General features: G+C 38.6%; 1 protein-coding gene across 1 annotated transcript; it reads left to right on the top strand.

Annotated features, from left to right (window-relative positions):
* The first annotated feature begins 13,167 nt into the window (after positions 1 to 13,167).
* On the top strand, positions 13,168 to 17,058 carry LOC127121351 (uncharacterized). Its single transcript, XM_051051867.1, has 2 exons — positions 13,168 to 13,304; positions 15,800 to 17,058. The coding sequence occupies exon 2, from the start codon at positions 16,342 to 16,344 to the stop codon at positions 16,957 to 16,959; it is 618 nt and encodes a 205-aa protein (XP_050907824.1). The 5' UTR covers positions 13,168 to 13,304; positions 15,800 to 16,341; the 3' UTR covers positions 16,960 to 17,058.
* Positions 17,059 to 17,863: the final 805 nt, after the last annotated feature.

Here is a 17,863-nt window from a genome sequence, read left to right as displayed (position 1 = left end):
ATAAAATCCTTTTTCATTTTCTGAATTAAAAATATTTTTTGGATCATTATTAATATTTTTCACGATTTAATTGATTTTGTGAATATTTTTAATTGTTTAAAAATAGTTTTAAGTTTCCAAAAATAATGAAATTTTTTCTCCAAGGTCCTTTGACATTGTTTGACCTATGATAAATCACATGGCAATTTCTTTGGTGTTTTGATGAGGTTTTAGGAAATTGACCAACCATAATCTAATTTAATGCATATTTTAATAATTTTTAGAGCCATTTTAATTGACTTGTGTTGTTGGGCCTTGGTCAAGGTTGATTTGACTTTGTTAGGTTAAGATCATTGGATTTAGGGGATTGATGAAATGTACATTTCATCTTCCAAAATGAATGAATGATATTAATTTGGTAAAAGTCCTCCTTTGACCAATTTGTGTTGATTCCATTCCCCCTCCCTCTTCATCTCATTCCCTTTCTTTATTCATTCATGTCATGGACCTATGATATCTCTATATCCTAAGCCTAGTTGATTGCAAAATCAACATGAGTATGGATGAGATTAAGTCTACCACTTTGCATATTCTTTTTTGTGTGTGGTATGTTTTATGAGCATTGTCCATTATATTATGTCTCTAATATGCATTAACACCAAAATTCTATTACCCGACCTCAAATAGTTGTGATTTCTACATAAGTCCAATTACGAATGCTTAACATAACGCTAAATTTGTGAGACAAAAGACACAAAATTCTAGTAAGTGAGATTGTAAGTTTCCCCTCTTTCATGGTTTTGTGTGAAAACTTATCCTTTTTTCCTTCCTTTGGAAGATGTCTTGGTTCAAGGATCCATGCTTGTGATAAGTGGTCGAGTGTTCTCCAAAAAATGACTTAAACAAAAACAAAGAAAAAGCAATACTAACTTCTAATCAACTAACAACTAACATTTAATTTCAAGTCATTTACTTTTATGCACTTTAAATTTTAAGCTTTTATTCATTTTCCATTATTCATACCATTCAATTTGTTTACTTTAATGTCATTTTCACTTTTACCACTTGGGCCATAATTTGTGATATTCTGTGATTGTATATACTTGTCTGTGTTTGTGGTCTTTTGACCTTAACATACATAATAACAACAAAAACCCATAAAAAACATTTTGTGTGGAATGTTGGTTTGATATGAGACTTTGGACTTAGAATTAGGCAACACTCCCTATGCAAAGGACTTGGCCAATGCCAACTTTCATGAAACCAAGTGCTTGTGAAGTGAACATTCATTTGATACAATGTTGAAGATCCATTATGTTCATCAGCAACATGATCATATTGAAGCTGTTATTTTGAACCTGTGTCTTATGCCATCTTCGAAGTCATCTGATACATGGAGTTTGGAAGAAGATAATGGAGTTGCTAAGCTTGGATGTGGCTATCTTTATTTTATACCTTGATATTCATCTTGCTATTTGTGTATTAATATTTCTTTATTCTAAAGTCCAAGGGAAATTTGGGTTTCTATATGAAATTCTTGTCTATTGGATTGCAGCCCATTGGTCAGATCTTTTCAACTCTCAACTTTTAAATTTGTGCTTAGGATTAGTCTCTTCGTCTCTTACCCACTTCTTTAATTTCAAAATCTCTCCCTCCTTTTAAGATCTTCTTTTCTTGTGGTTTCTAAACTTATACCATATTGGAAACTAGAAACTTTGGTCCTATGCCATTGTATTTTCAAACTTATTTTCTTAACCAAACTTGTAAATAAACTTAACTATACATGACTTGAAATTTCAAAAGCCAAAAAGAACTAAAATCCATTAAAACCATTTTTAGGCCTTTTTTGCCTTTGTTAAACTTAAAATCTTATTAAAAGCAATGCACACACTTTGAAATTGATACCACGAACTACGAGGTTTTGATCCCTCATTTTATATTGGTACGTAGGCACAAGTTCGAAGGTCTTGTCAAAAAAATATATAATTAATGAATTCTTTTCTCATCTTCCCATTATATTTATTGGAAACATCATTTGTACAAAAACACATATGCACACAAAAAAGGGCTCCCTAGGAGTACCTAGGGCACTTTGGGTGCTAACACCTTCCCTTTGTGTAACCAACCCCCTTACCTATAATCTATGGCATTTTATTATTTTTGTTTTGAAAATTTCTTATCTTTTGAGTTTTGTTCGTAATTTTCCTTTTTCCCTTTGGAAACAATAAAAGCGAGGTGGCGACTATGGTTTTATTGACGTTTAGCTTATCCATAGCTTGATGGTCATGAATTTACCGCTATAGAAATTAAGTGGCGACTCTGCTGGGGAGTAGTCTCCAGTGGGCTTAGCCTACTTTTTTGAGTGTATATAATTGTATATTTGATGTATGTATATTTGTTTTTGTGATATAATCTGCTTGTTGTGCTTGGTGATCTCTGAGTGGTGAGATAAGTTCTAACCCGTACTTGAGTGCCATTAAGATAGGAGGATGCTATAGTCATGTTCGACTTGTGTGGAGTAGTCCTTAACAAGTTGGCTTGAGACCCATCTACTCAGTGGATACCCTTTTGGAGTTATGAATGTCACACAAGTCATTTGTGGTTAGGCATTACTATCTCTAATTTGGGGTCCGAGAAGCTGAGGACCGTAGAACATTTAACCCCTCTTGGCCTCTCTAGGACGTAGTGGGGAGACTGTTCAAGTGTATACTTGATAACAGTTGTTACGCGATACTACACTCAGATGAGTTTCTCTGGAGAATATTATAGGTTGATGAGCCAGTCATCCTAACCTGTAATATCCAATAGATTGAATTAAGACTCTGGGAAACTTTTAGAACATGATCTACAGGTTTTTTACCCTTAGTTCACTCCCTTGGGGTGGTTCTTACCCAGACTCCATGCCCGTGACTCACAACACACCCTTGATTCTTGGTTGATCCAATCAGGTCTTGTGAATATCAATGGAAATTGGGTGTTGATAAGGTGTAAACCATAACCCACCAAAACGGATGATTGATCTTGACAATGACTTGATTCATCCCTTGACCTTTGTTTGTTTGCCTTGTGTGTGACCCCTTATTTGTGATTGTTGTATTCATGCATTCATGTGTATCATAACATTCATCACACGAAAATTTCAAGGAACAGAGGTCTTATTTTAAGGCCATGGATTGTGGATGAAGGAACACTAAGAAGTACAGTTTCAAATGTCCCGACTTGAAAGAGTTAAGGAAGCTATCATCTTTTGTATTGGATCCCTTGGACTTCAAACAACATCATGGGAAGCTTCTGTCTATCTTGTCTACTGATGTGGTTGAAGGACTCTTGAGTGTGTTGGTTCAGTTCTATGACCCTATCTACCGTTGCTTCACTTTTCCTGATTATCAACTTGTGCCTAAGTTGGAGGAGTATGCCCATCTCTTGGGAATACATGTTTCTAACAAAGTGCCCTTTAGTGGATTGGAAGCGATTCCCAAATCTCATATCATAACTGAAGCTCTTCACTTGAAAAAGTTTGATATTGAGGCTCATTGGGTGAAAAAAAGGAGGATTGTTTGGGTTGACTTTTGAGTTCCTCATCAAGGAAGCTACTGCCTTTGCTCAAGTTGGTAGTGTGGGTGCTTTTGAAGCTATCTCTGTGTTTCTCATCTATGGGTTGGCTTTGTTCCCTAACATTGATGGCTTTATTGATGTTAATGCCATTAGAATTTTCTTGATTGGGAATCATGTGCCTATTTTGTTAGGTGATATGTATTTCTCTTTGCATTTGAGAAATTCTAAAAGTGGTGGAACGATTGTGTGTTGTGTTCCTCTTCTATACAAGTGGTTTATTTCACACGTGCCTCAGACGCCTGCTTTTGTGGAGAACAAACAATGTCTAAGGCGGTCTTAGAGACTGGTGTTTCCCACTAATGATGATATAGTTTGGTATGACTCTTCATTGAGTAGCTTGGAGATTATTGATTGTTGTGGTGAATTCTCTAATGTTCCTCTCATTGGTACACAAGGAGGAATTAACTACAACCCTGCTTTGGCATGTCGTCAACTTGGGTTCCTGTTGAGAGACAAACCTAATAACACTTTGTTAGAAGGTCTTTTCTATCAAGAGGGTAAAGATCCCCAACATTTGAAGCAGAAGATTGGGCATGCTTGGCATAATGTGCATAGGAAAGGAAGATTCGAGCTTGGTCTGCGCAATTGTGTAGCCTTGGAAGCTTACACTCTTTAGGTGAAGAAGAGAGATTTGGATTTGAAGATGTCATATGCATGTGAAATACCTATGTCTATGGTTGTGGTTGAGCCATTAACTCTCCCTAACCAAGATGTAGAGGAGTTGGAAGATGCGCTCGCCAAGATGAAGCAAGAGAAGGATATGTGGGAAGAACACTTCCATGCTTCGAGCAGAATACATGAGGAGTTGCAGCTTGAGTCTAAGGATAAACATGCACTTATTAAGCTACTTGAAGAGCGAGTAACAAAGAGACAGAGAGAATTAGAGGTTTCATCTTCCTCTAGTATGCCTCAGCCTTCCGATGCTTGGAAGAAGATTGTTGATCAGCTTGTCCTTGAAAAGACTCAAATGAAGGCTTTTTTTGAGACCGAGACTCGATGCATTCGAAGGAAGTACGCCACTGCGGCCAGATCTTCTGACATTATTGTTAGGGATCCTTATGATGGCTAGTCTCCTTTTCTCTTATATTTTCATTTGGTTTCTGAAATTGTACTCAGTGTAATCCTTCTAATTATATAAATAAAAGAAATTCTATGGTCATATCAAATTGTTACAATTGTTATTTATTATATATGTGCAAATAAAATAGTAAGTTCCTTGAAAAATAAAAACAATCAAGCATTGTGTTTCATGTATCATTTGGATAATAGGTTTCTCTTTCGCCAGATGTATTATTGGTATTTCTTCTGTACTTCAGCCCAGCTGACTCATCGCTACAATACCCACGCCAATCACTCAAGAATAGTGGAACATCTAGAGCAAGAGAACCGAGATTTGAAGGACGAGATCGCTCGTTTGACTTCCATGATGGGTTCAGTGTTATCTGCTCAAAGCCAATCTTCTCCAACGCCTGCAACTCCTCCTCCTCAAAGGACTGTAATTTCAGAGGTTGCTACCTCTATCATTCCTGCAATTGTTGTTCACTTTGCGCTTTCCATGCCTGCCGGAGTCCCTTGGGGAATGCCGCCCAACTTTATGCCTGAGGGTTTTGTACCCAGATGTGCTTCCATTCCGGCATCTAGCCCGACCGTGTCTGTGCTACCACCAGTTATGCGTACACTACCCCGTGTTGAAGATACCATATATCATTCTGAGCCGTCTGAGGGCCCTGATGTGTATGAGAAGATAGACGAAATGAAAGATCAATTCCTTGAGCTGCGAAAGGAGTTGAAAACTTTGAGGGGTAAACATTTGTTTGGTAAGAGTGTTGCGGAGCTTTGGTTGGTTCTAAATGTTAAAATCCCGGTGAAGTTCAAAGTGCCTGACTTTGAAAAGTACAAGTGGAATACCTGTCCGCTCAGTCATCTTGTCATGTATGCTAGAAAGATGTCGATCCAAACTAACAATGATCAGTTATTGATCCATTATTTTATGGACAGTCTGATTAGTGCCACTTTGAGGTGGTACATGGGCTTGGATAGTGCGAGCATCCACACGTTCAATAATTTGGGCGAAGCATTTGTGAAGCAGTACAAGTATAATGTGGATATGGCGCCGGATATGGACCAACTTCGGTCGATGTCTCAGAAGGATAAGGAGACGTTCAAGGAATATGCTCAGTGATGGAGAGAGCTTGCTGCTCAAATTACCCCTCCTTTGGAAGAAAAGGAGATGACCAAGATCTTCCTCAAGACCCTGAGCTTATTTTAATATGAGCGGATGATTTCCAGTGCCCCCAGTGATTTTACCGAGATGGTAAACATGGGGATGAGGCTGATAATAGTGTCCGAGAGGAAGTATCATCAAACAAGAGGTATGATAATAGTTTCGCTAAGAAGAAGGAGGGCGATGCTAACGTAGTATCTGTTGGGAGGCAGAGGAGGCCTCATGTAAGAAGAAGTCAACCACCCCATCAACATCATCATCAAGTATCATCCATCATTCCGGTATTTCCAAACAACCAATCAACACCAATTCAACAACAACGTCACCAACTGCCACAACAACGAACAAAAACCTACAACAACAACAGTACCAACAATCATCAACAACAACAAAACCTCGAGAAGAAGATGGTCTCTTTTGACCTGATTCTTATGACTTATGCTGAATTATATCCATCATTGGTTCTCAAGAACCTTTTGCAACCGAGGAATCCACCTCAGATCCCTAAACAACATCCATGGTGGTACAAACCGAAACTCTGTTGTACCTTTCACCAAAGAGCTCCCGGTCATGATATTGAGAATTGTTACCCCCTGAAATATGAAGTCCAAAAGCTGGTTAAAATTGGAATGGTATCCTTTGAGGATCATGCGCCCAATGTCAAGGCTAACCCACTACCAGCCCATGGAAATCCATCTGTTAATATGGTGGACGGTTGTCCCGGGGAATTCAAAGTATATGACGTACGCTTCATTAAAAGGTCCTTGGTGAGGATGCACAAGGATATCTGTTTGGCAAGCGAGTGTGAGCATGACCATGATGGTTGTGCTATTTGCAGTGTCAATCCTAGAAGTTGTATGGTTGTGAAGAGAGACATCCAGAGGTTGATGGATAAGGGTATGATTCAGGTTCTTCAGTCCCGTCATGTAAATAACGATGTGAATGTTATTGTTCCTGTTTTCAAAACTCCTAAAAGGGTAGTGATCCAGTATGATAGCAGCAGTAACAATGTCAGCAACAGATCAGTATCGTCGTTGGTTATAAGGTTAGCGGGCCCCGTCCCGTATGGATCCGATAAGGCTGTCCCGCATCAATAAAATGCTACTATGTTAGAGAATGGTCAGGAGGTTCCTTTGCGTACGACCAGTTCTGTTATGAGTATAACTGATGTTACTAAGGTGACCCGTTGTGGTCGTGTCTTTGGGCTGGTGTTCCCGAAGGATGTGGAAGATATATCTGTTAGCAAGAAAGTTGATGTGCATGTGGTAGATTCTGTTAGCGCTCCAAAGTGTTAGTTTGTTGAATCTAGCGGTTTGAAGCCTAGCGATGACGATGAGGTACTCAGATTGATCAAGAAGAGCGAGTTCAATGTGGCAGAGCAGTTGCTCCAAACTCCCTCCAAAATTTCAGTGTCGTCTCTTCTAATGAACTCAGAAGCACACAGAGAAGCATTACAGTAAGACCTAGAGCAAGGTTTTGTGGAACATGATGTTACAGTGGATCAGTTTGATCATATTGTAGCTAACATCACTTCCTGCAACAATCTCAAATTTTGTGATGAAAAACTCCTCGAGGAGGGTAGAAATCATAACTTGGCTCTACACATTTCTATGAACTACAAAGATGACGCTCTGTCAAATGTGTTGGTTGACACCGAGTCTTCATTGGACGTACTTCCAAAGTCAACTCTTTCCAGGTTGTCATATCAAGGAGCTCCAATGAGATATAGTGGTGTAATCGTCCAAGCATTTTATGGTTCTCGCAAAACTGTGATCGATGAAGTGGACCTTCCAGTGAAGATTGGTCCGAGTGATTTCCAAATTACTTTTCAAGTAATGGATATCCACCCGGCCTATAGCTGCTTGTTGGGGAGGCCATGGATATAATAGGCAGGAGCTGTTACTTGAACGTTGCATTAGAAGTTAAAGTTTGTCAAGAATGGTAAACTTGTTATTGTTGGTGGGGAGAAGGCTTTATTGGTAAGCTACATGTCATTTTTCTCTTATATAGCAGTTGAGGATGAGGTTGGAACTCTGTTCCAAGCTTTGTTTATTGCTGAGGAAAAGAGAGTTGGGGCACCCATGTCCTCATATAAAGATGTGTAGAGAATTGTTGAAGATGGTATTTCTGACCAGTGGGGACAGATGGTAGAGGTCACTGACAATAAGAGTATAGTAAATTTGGGATTCCAACAAGGTTCATCTGCAGTTAAGGCTGAAGATGTGTGACCCAGTTTCCGTAGCAGAAGGTTCATTCTTGGTAATGAACAACACTTAGCTGTTGTGATAGAGGGTGATGAAGATGAATACTGCACCAATTTTGTGACGCATGGAAAAGCTTGCAACAATTGGATTGTTGTTGATGTTCCTATTATTGTGCATCGATCTAAGTAATTTCTTTTATTTGTTTTTGAAAATCCTTCTCTTATGCCTAAGGGAGAAGTGAACGTTGTTTGGGCATTTTCAAATTTTGATCACTAATAAAATTTAATTCTATTAATCCACATCTATGATGTTTTATTTTTGCTTTTTGCTCAATTCTGAAAATGGTAATCACAAAAAAACATAAATGAATAAATAAATAAATAAATTTGTCCATCTGCATAATATTTGGTCACAAATCACTCCTCTAAAAACAAAATATCAAATCATTATGCAGGTTGGTTTCTAAACCCATTGAATACAATGATCCTACTCCTTCTCCAAATTTTGAATTCCTTGTGTTTCAAGTTGAGGAGGAAAGTGATAAAGAAGTATCTGATGAATTGTCTCGTCTTCTTGAGCATTAGGAAAAAGCCATTTAGCCGTTTGAATAAAAGATTGAACTAGTCAACTTGGGTTCCGAGGATGATGTGAAGGAAGTCAAGGTTGGGTCTCGGCTGTGTCCAGATGTTAAGAAGGGGTTGGTTGATCTTCTCCGAGAGTATTCAGATGTAATTGCTTTGTCCTATCAAGACATGCCTAGTTTGGATTATGAGATTGTGGAGCATATATTTCTGTTGAAACCAGAATGCCCGCCAGTCAAACATAAGTTGAGGAGGACTCATTCTGATATGGCAGTAAAGATCAAAGAAGAAGTGCAAAAGCAGATTGATGTCGGTTTCCTTGTGACCGTTGAGTATCCGCAGTGGGTGGCCAATATTGTTCCTGTTCCAAAGAAAGATGGAAAAGTCCGCATGTGTGTTGATTATAGAGATTTGAATAAAGCCAGTCTAAAAGATGATTTCCCTCTGCCATACATTGATATGTTGGTAGACAATACAGCTAAGTTCAAAGTATTTTCGCTTATGGACGGATTTTCCGAATATAATCAAATTAAGATGGCACCCGAAGATATGGAGAAGACCATATTCATTACACCCTGGGGAATATTCTGTTATAGAGTGATGCCTTTTGGTTTAAAGAATGCTGGTGTAACTTACCAAAGAGCAATGACTACTCTTTTTCATGATATGATGCACAAAGAGATTGAATTCTATGTTGATGATATGATTGCAAAATCCATTGATGAAGAAGAACATGTTTTGCATTTGTTGAATCTATTCAAGCGTTTGAGGATGTATAAACTCCGCTTGAATCCCAATAAGTGTACTTTTGGTGTTTGTTCTGGTAAGTTGTTGGGCTTTATTGTCAGCGAGAAGGGTATTGAAGTTGATCCTACCAAGGTCAAAGCAATACAAGAGATGCTTGTACCCAAAACTGAGAAGCAAGTCATAGGTTTTCTCGGCCGCTTGAATTATATCTCAAGATTCATTTCGCATATGACTGCCAAATGTGCACCTATATTCAAGCTTCTTAGGAAAGATCAGTCTTGTGATTGGACCGAAGACTGGCAGAAAGATTTTGACAGTATCAAAGAATATTTGCTTGAACCTCCGATTTTGTCTCCGCATGTTGAAAGAAGACCGTTGATCATGTATCTAACTGTTCTTGGTCAGCAAGATGAAACTGGAAAGACAGAATATGCTATTTACTACCTCAGTAAGAAATTCACCGATTGTGAGACTCGGTATTCTATGCTTGAAAAGACTTGTTGCGCATTGGCTTGGGCTGTTAAGTGTCTACGCCAGTATATGTTGAATCGTACCACTTGGTTGATATCCAAAATGAATCCAATCAAGTATATTTTGAGAAGCCTACTTTAACTAGGAGGATTGCCCGTTGGCAGATGTTGTTATCAGAGTATGATATTGAATATCGATCTCAGAAAGCTATCAAAGGTAGTGTCTTGGCTAACCATTTGGCTCACCAATCGATTGAAGATTATCAGTCAGTGCAGTTTGATTTTCTTGACGAAGAGATCTTGTACTTGAAAATGAAAGATTGTGATGAACCATTGCTTGAAAAGGGTCAGAACCTGGTTCCCGTTAGGGCATGGATTTTGATGGAGTTGTTAATCGATATGGTAATGGCATTGGGGCAGTAATCATTACTCCTCAAGGAACACATTTTCCATTTATAGCTAGATTAACTTTCAAATGTACAAATAATATGGCAGAGTATGAAGCTTGCATTATGGGGCTTGAAGAGGCAATTGATCTCAGAATCAAATATTTGGACGTCTATGGAAATTCAACTTTGGATGTGAATCAGATCAAAGGTGAATGGGAGACGAATCAACCCGGTTTGATACCATATAGAGATTATGCGAGGAGGATTTCAACTTTAAGGTTGAGTTTCATCATATCCCTCGAGATGATAAACGGATGGCAGATGCTCTTGCAACGTTGGCTTCAATGATTTTAGTGAAGTATTGGCATGAGGTTCCCGATTTGACTGTGATGCATCTTGATAGTCCAGCTCATGTATTTGCTGTTGAAGAAGTCCAAGATGAGAAGCCATGGTATTTTGATATCAAATGTTTCCTCCAAAGTCAGATTTACCCGTCTAAGGCATCTTTGAAAGATAAGAAGACTTTGAGAAGATTAGCCGACAACTTCTACCTGAATGGTAATGTATTGTATAAGAGAAACTTTGATATGGTTCTGCTCAGATGCATGGATAGACACGAAGAAAACCTATTGACGACTGAAGTCCATGAAGGTTCCTTTGGTACTCATTCCAATGGACATGCGATGGCAAAGAAGATGTTGCGAGCAGGTTATTATTGGATGACAATGGAATTTGACTGTTGCAAGTTTGTGTAGAAATGCCACATGTGTCAAATTTATGCGGATAAGATTCATGTTCCTCTAACACTATTGAACTTCATTTCCTCTCCATGGCCCTTCTCCATGTGGGGAATTGATATGATTGGCATGATTGAGCCCAAAGCTTCGAACATACATCATTTCATTTTGGTGGCAGTTGACTACTTCAGAAAATGGGTTGAAGAGGCGTCGTATGGGAACGTAACCAAGCAAGTCGTTGTAAGATTTATCAAGAATCATATTATATGCCGTTATGATGTGCCAAGTAAGATCAGTACTGATAATGGTTCGAACTTGAATAACAATATGGTGGAAGCTCTTTGCAAAGACTTCAAGATTGCACACCATAATTCTTCTCCCTACAGACCTAAGACGAATGGGGTTGTTGAAGCTGTAAATAAGAACATCAAATAGATCATTTAGAAGATGGTTATAACGTATAAGGATTGGCATGAGATGCTCCCATTTTCTTTACATGTGTATTGTACATCCATCTGAACTTCAACAGGGGCAACCCCTTTCTCACTTGTTTATGGTATGGAGGTTGTGCTCCCCTTAGAGGTTGAGATCCCATCACTGCGTGTTTTGATGGAAGCCAAGTTGACTGAGGCTGAATGGTGTTAGACCAGGTATAATTAGTTGAATTTAATTGAAGAGAAGAGGTTAACTTCCATGTGTCACGGACAATTATATCAGCAGAGAATGAAGAAAGTCTTTTATAAGAAGGTCAGACCTTGCGTGTTTAGAGAAGGTGACCTTGTGCTCAAGAAGATATTATCTTTCAAACCAGATTCTAGGGGCAAATGGACTCCTAATTATGAAGGCCCATAGGTTGTTAAGAGAGGCTTTTTCAGGCGGTGCTTTGATTCTTACAACTATGGATGATGAAGAGTTCACTCGTCCTGTGAACGTAGATGCAGTCAAGAAATACTTCGCCTAAAAAAGAAAAGAACAACTCGCTAAGTTGAAAACCCAAACGGGCGGCTGCAGTACCCCAAAATTTGCCCCCCATTTTCCCTTTTGCCTCTGACTCATAACCTGAGGTCCATCTAACCTCATTCATGTCTCATGTATATTCATCCTCATTCATTCCTCAAAGGTTCAAGGTTTCTGATTAACAAAGCGGGCTTGGATTGGAGATTTCGATATTAGAGTTGGTGAGCCTTGTGGTTTGTTTTAGAGGGTTGGAAACCCCAAACTGGTTCACGACATTAACAGACTGCTGGATTCGAGACGTTTGGTCCTTGCATGACACCTGGATCTTTGACCTAGCTAAACCCCAACACATGTCTTGGTCTGACTGGTTACAAAGAATCCTGCATTCACACTCCATTATACATTGTCATTGATCCCATTCGGTCCCTTGATTCCATTGATCCTTATTATTTCATCACATTGACCCAATTGGTTTCATGGTTCCATTTTCGAACAGACATTTTAATCAAAGGAGTCCATTTCATCATCTTTTCACAATCAGTCGACTTCTGGTCAACTGTTGACTTTTTGGTCAACCAGTTGACCAAAGTCAACTTAGCATACTCGACCATATCATCTAGCACAGATACCAACGATCATTTCGTCATGGTTCACGTTCTGCTTCCACCATTAGAAATTCTTTTTGGTTTGATTTTAATGATAATACGTTAGCATAAAGAAGCTCTTAAGCCCATTCATTTCTTTTTTTAAGCCCATTTGTCCTTTTTTTTTACATGTCCAACAATTACCCAATTTCCATATCCATTTTGTAAATCCAATTTTTAAAACCATTTTTCTTATCCGTTACATCACAAACCATAATCCAAATTCATATCCAAATTTTCAAACCAAATTCAATTTTTAAATCCATTTCCATATCCATTTTTTACCACCATATCCAATCCAATGTTAACATCCAAATAAACCACCATCTATTGATTTCCATATTCAATTATTCAATCCAATTTCAAAGCAACTATCCAAATATTAATTCCATTACTCATATATCCATACATCCATGGTTTAAATAAGACAAAAATAAAATAAAATGCAAGGTTGATGGTACACAGAAGCAATTACAAGCTACCAACAACAAATATCAAGGATCATCAACAAAGCCACCGCCACGACCAACATCATCATCAACACAGCGGAATCACTGCAGCATTCCGAACGCGACATCCGAATCCGGCCAGCTCACAAGTTGCAAGGGAAACACGACAGCCGCACAACATAATCGCATCGACTGCAATAATAAGCCAAAGCAAAGAAGCTACAAATGTGAAGCTGCAAAGCCAAAATCGCAGCGCAAAGACCTCCAAGCTAACTTCTAATCAACCTGCAAAGTGTATACGTTCACAGGTAAATCCAAAAACCATAACATGATTTGATTCTAACTTATCCTAAAAAATTCAAACTAACGGAGTCCATAAGTTGAATTCAACCTAATAGTTCATGTTTTTCCAATCAACTAATAGTAACAGATTCAGTTGCAAATCCATAACAACTTTGGTAACAGAAAAAAGAGAAGGGAAGGATTCTGGAAATCTATAAATACAAACCTTCGTTACCTTCAATTGGGTCTTTTTTTTTCCGCTTCATTGTTAGTCATCTTCAGTGCATACTCCACGTACATCACTCCCCCAGAAAACTCTAAGTCCTCTCTCGCCATGTTTCACTACTCGGTGTTCATTCTTCGCTCTGCATAAAGGAATCTCATGACGGAAGGATAAAGACCACAAATCGTAACAAGCTCATCCAATTTCAGAATTATTCGTACCTCACAACTTACATCAATTCTTGCGCGCGGAAAGTTAGAATCTCACTATCTCTTAACGGTTCGTCGCATACGATTTATCATAGAAGAAGAAGAGAAGAAGATTAGGAAGAACCGAGAAAAAAACAGAAAAAAGCTTCGCCTGCATAGTCGACGCCGTCTTCGAAGAACCATCGCGCCAGATTCTGTTTTCATAAATCCTTCAACTCTCGTTTTTCCGGATTCGAGAATGAATCATCAACTTCAACTCTGAATATGAAATATCATAAATCCATCGCGATTCAGGAATCATCTTCTTGAACCTACATAACGAACTCCTTCCAATCTTCACCCTCACATCGCTCTAGAACCATACACAACAACAGAAGAACGCACAACAACGATAACAGATAACAGAAAGAGAAGATAAATTAGAAATAGGAAGGAGAAAGGAAAGGATCGTAACAGAAGAAGAAAGCGGAAAGAAACGCGAGCGAGATCGAGTGGATCCTGTTTCGAATATGGTACATTTTTATTATCTGATGGCTCCTATTTCACTCGCGAGAATGACGCCTTGAACTCGATCTTCGATTCTGATTACGCCGGAACCATAATTGGAAATAAGTTTGATCGATGCTTCAACTGAGTTAAAATGATTCTTTGTTAATCTACGGTCTTACTTGAACGGAATAGATTCCTAATTCTAAAACTCTAAAACTCTAAAATAAGACCGTCGGAATTTACACTAAAACCACATTGCCATGGTATGCTGACTTCGTCAACTACTTAGCAGCTGAGGTGCTTCCACCAGACTTGACTTACCAATAAAAGAAAAAATTCTTCTACGATATTAAACATTACTATTGGGACGAGTCTCTGCTTTTCAAGAGAGGCGCCGACGACATTTTCCGTCGATGTGTCCCCAAAGATGAGGTAGAAAAAATAATCTCCCACTATCATTCTGCTCCCTATGAGGTAGAAGTCTTCGATGTTTGGGGAATCGTTTTTATGGGACCATTCCCATCTTCTTTTCGTAACAAGTATATCCTTGTTACGGTCGATTACGTATCAAAATGGATCGAGGCCATAGCCTCTCCAACGAAAGACACACGAGTGGTAATTAGACTCTTTAAGCGCATAATTTTCCCTAGATTTGGCATGCCGAGACTTGTCATCAGTGATGGTGGCTCCCATTTCATTTCAAAGATTTTTGAAAAGCTATTACTGAAATATGGAGTCCGACACCGTGTAGCAACACCCTATCACCCACAAACGAGTGGACAAGTAGAGGTCTCGAACCGAGAAATCAAACAAATCTTAGAAAAGAGGGTTGCCACCTCTAGGAAAAATTGGTCCTCAAAATTACACGAAGCCTTCTGGGCATATAGGACAACTTACAAGACCCCAATAGGAACCACACCTTTTAAACTAGTATATGTAAAATCATGTCATTTGCCGGTAGAATTAGAACATAAAGCATATTGGGCCATTAAGACCTTTAATCTCAATTATACTGCCACTGTCGAAAAAAGAATATTAGATATCCATGAACTAGAAGAACTTAGACTAAATGCGTATGAGAATGCCCAGATCTATAAAGAAAGAACTAAGAAATGGCACGACAATCGCATACCAAAGAAAGAGTTTAAGGAAGGTGACAAAGTACTTCTGTTTAACTCTCGCCTCAGATTCTTTCTCGAAAAACTTCGTTCTAGGTGGTCACGTCCCTTCGTAATTACCAATGTCTTTCCAAATGGAGCGATAAAGATAAAGGGAAAAGCGATTGAACCATTTACAGTAAACAGGCAACATTGAAACTTTACCACAACATTCATAACAATGATTTCATCGAAAATGTAAAGCTTGCAGAGTCGCCCGCTCATTTACCAGATTAACATCTATTCTATTTATGTCGAGCTTACGACAATAAACAAAGTGCTTGGTGGGAGACAACCCACACTCTATTTTTAACTATTAATTCAATTATCTAAATTTCTGATTATTATTATTATTGCTTATTTTTCATTTTAAAATCAATCGGTATCTTTCTTTACTATTGACCATTACTAACTTAATGATGTTATCTACTTAACATTCACAGGCAGAGGTCAAAGGAGACGTTTTGAGGCTCTAGCTCAGAGAGAAATGGAACTAACCTTATACCCAGATGGACGTACTATGACGAAATTAGGTATAAGAGACAACATTATATTCCTAATTAACTAACTAGGTTGGGACACCTTTTCTATCAAAAGAAAATTTAGTTCCAACAGTAGGTTGACTTTAGAATTCCTAAGCTCCCTAGTTTACCTGCCAAACCATGGTATGGGATTTAACAAAGGCCTTATCACCTTTAGGTTGTTCGATAATGAGTACTGTTACACCGATATAGAAATAGATGAACTCCTAGGATGCCCTAATGGTCCTAATACCTTTACCATTACCCAGGAAGACAGGCTTTTAGACCTTGAATTAGATTACTTTTGGAGTAGCATCACAAGAAACAACCATCCTGAGTCGGATCTTAAGCATTCCGAGAACATTCGTAACCCTACCATTCGTTACTTTAATAAGATCCTAGCTCACACCTTATTTGGAAAGAAATAGAACAAAACCTCTGTGTCAAAAGACGAACTCTTTATAATGTATTGTGCATCACAGGTCCGACCTGTTAACGCCGCTACATTTATGATAGCTAATTTGGACCGTATATCACAAGATAACCATGGACCAATCTTAGTGGGAGGCTTAGTGACCATGATAGCAAATGCCATTGGATTGAACCACCCACTCATCAGGGTTATACGACCTATGAACATCCAATTCTGTTTCAACACCGGTATCATTAGGAACCTAGGCCCGAATGTGTTTGAATTTCTAATTAACTGCCAAGTAGTACACATGTTTACCCTGCCAGACCATATGACGAGTGTACATGATAGGAACAACTGGCTCTATGATTTGGATGGACCACCAGATGCATCACCTTCTCCTCTAGAGACACCCGAAATCTACAACCACTATGATACTTTTCTCTCTAACGCTGAATCACACGTCCCAGCTATACCTGATGCACCTCCTACCGATCATCTTGCTGCCGTCGATGTTGTCCAGACAGACATCGCCTACATGAGAGGCGAGCTGAGCACTTTGCATATGGAATTCCATGGCTTTATGGATGTAGTGACTGAGAACCTGGATCACATCTACCAACACTTCTACTCATTCGCTCCTCCTACCAGCAGTCTCCGTAATGGCTAATTTATTTGAATATTACAGATTTACTGACATTTATTTTATTTTATGTTTTGAATTTTATTATTGTTATTACACATTGGGAATTTATTTACTTCATTTATTTTTATTCCAGTAGACGAATTATATCATCTTTTCCTGTCTACCTCATTCTTATATTTTTCAATTTTGCGTTTTAATGCCATTCTACCATATCTTGTTTCTCATTCCAACCTATATATTATGTTGGTTTTCTTCTTCCAAATTATATAACCACCTTTTAATGCCGGTCAATCAAAATTCAAATGGAAAAATTATGGTCAAAACCATAAAGAGGTTCACACATGGGAACAAACAACACTCCATGTGGCGCCCATGTGAAGACTGTGCCGCCCGCCACCTGTCCGTAGTGGTGCCCTCCACACACATAAAAAGTGGCGCTAGCCACTACACTAACATTCACATGCACGATGTTGTACTAATGTCACATGATTGCTTTAACTACCATGTCCCTTGCATGATGGACACTCCATTAAAACTGTTCAACCACTCTCTCATCCTTTAACCACGGAATTCAAGATCATAAATAAAATTTATTTCATTCACCAATTCCCAACCACAACCATCTCTATATAAACCACCAACATAATCTCACAAAACCACACCTCTCATACGCATAATTCTCCTCTCCCTAGATATATTCTCACTACATTACACAAGAAGTGTGAAATTCAGTCATGGCATAGATGAGGGAATACAAAATAGTGTTCAGAAACAGAGAACCAGTGGAGTTTCAGGAAGAGACGTACACGACTCTAAGCGCAAGAAAAATTGAATCAACAAGGTATGCCGATGAACCTTGCTTATTTGCCTTAGGATTCTTAGATAGTGTTAACTATATGCTAGACACTTTAAATTTAAATTATTTCCT

The sequence above is a fragment of the Lathyrus oleraceus genome, chromosome 2 (genome assembly GCF_024323335.1).
Source record: "Lathyrus oleraceus cultivar Zhongwan6 chromosome 2, CAAS_Psat_ZW6_1.0, whole genome shotgun sequence".
In the NCBI taxonomy this organism is placed as follows: domain Eukaryota; kingdom Viridiplantae; phylum Streptophyta; class Magnoliopsida; order Fabales; family Fabaceae; genus Lathyrus; species Lathyrus oleraceus.
The sequence above is the reverse complement of the archived record's forward strand: the minus strand, read 5'-3'. Positions and strand labels throughout refer to the sequence as shown.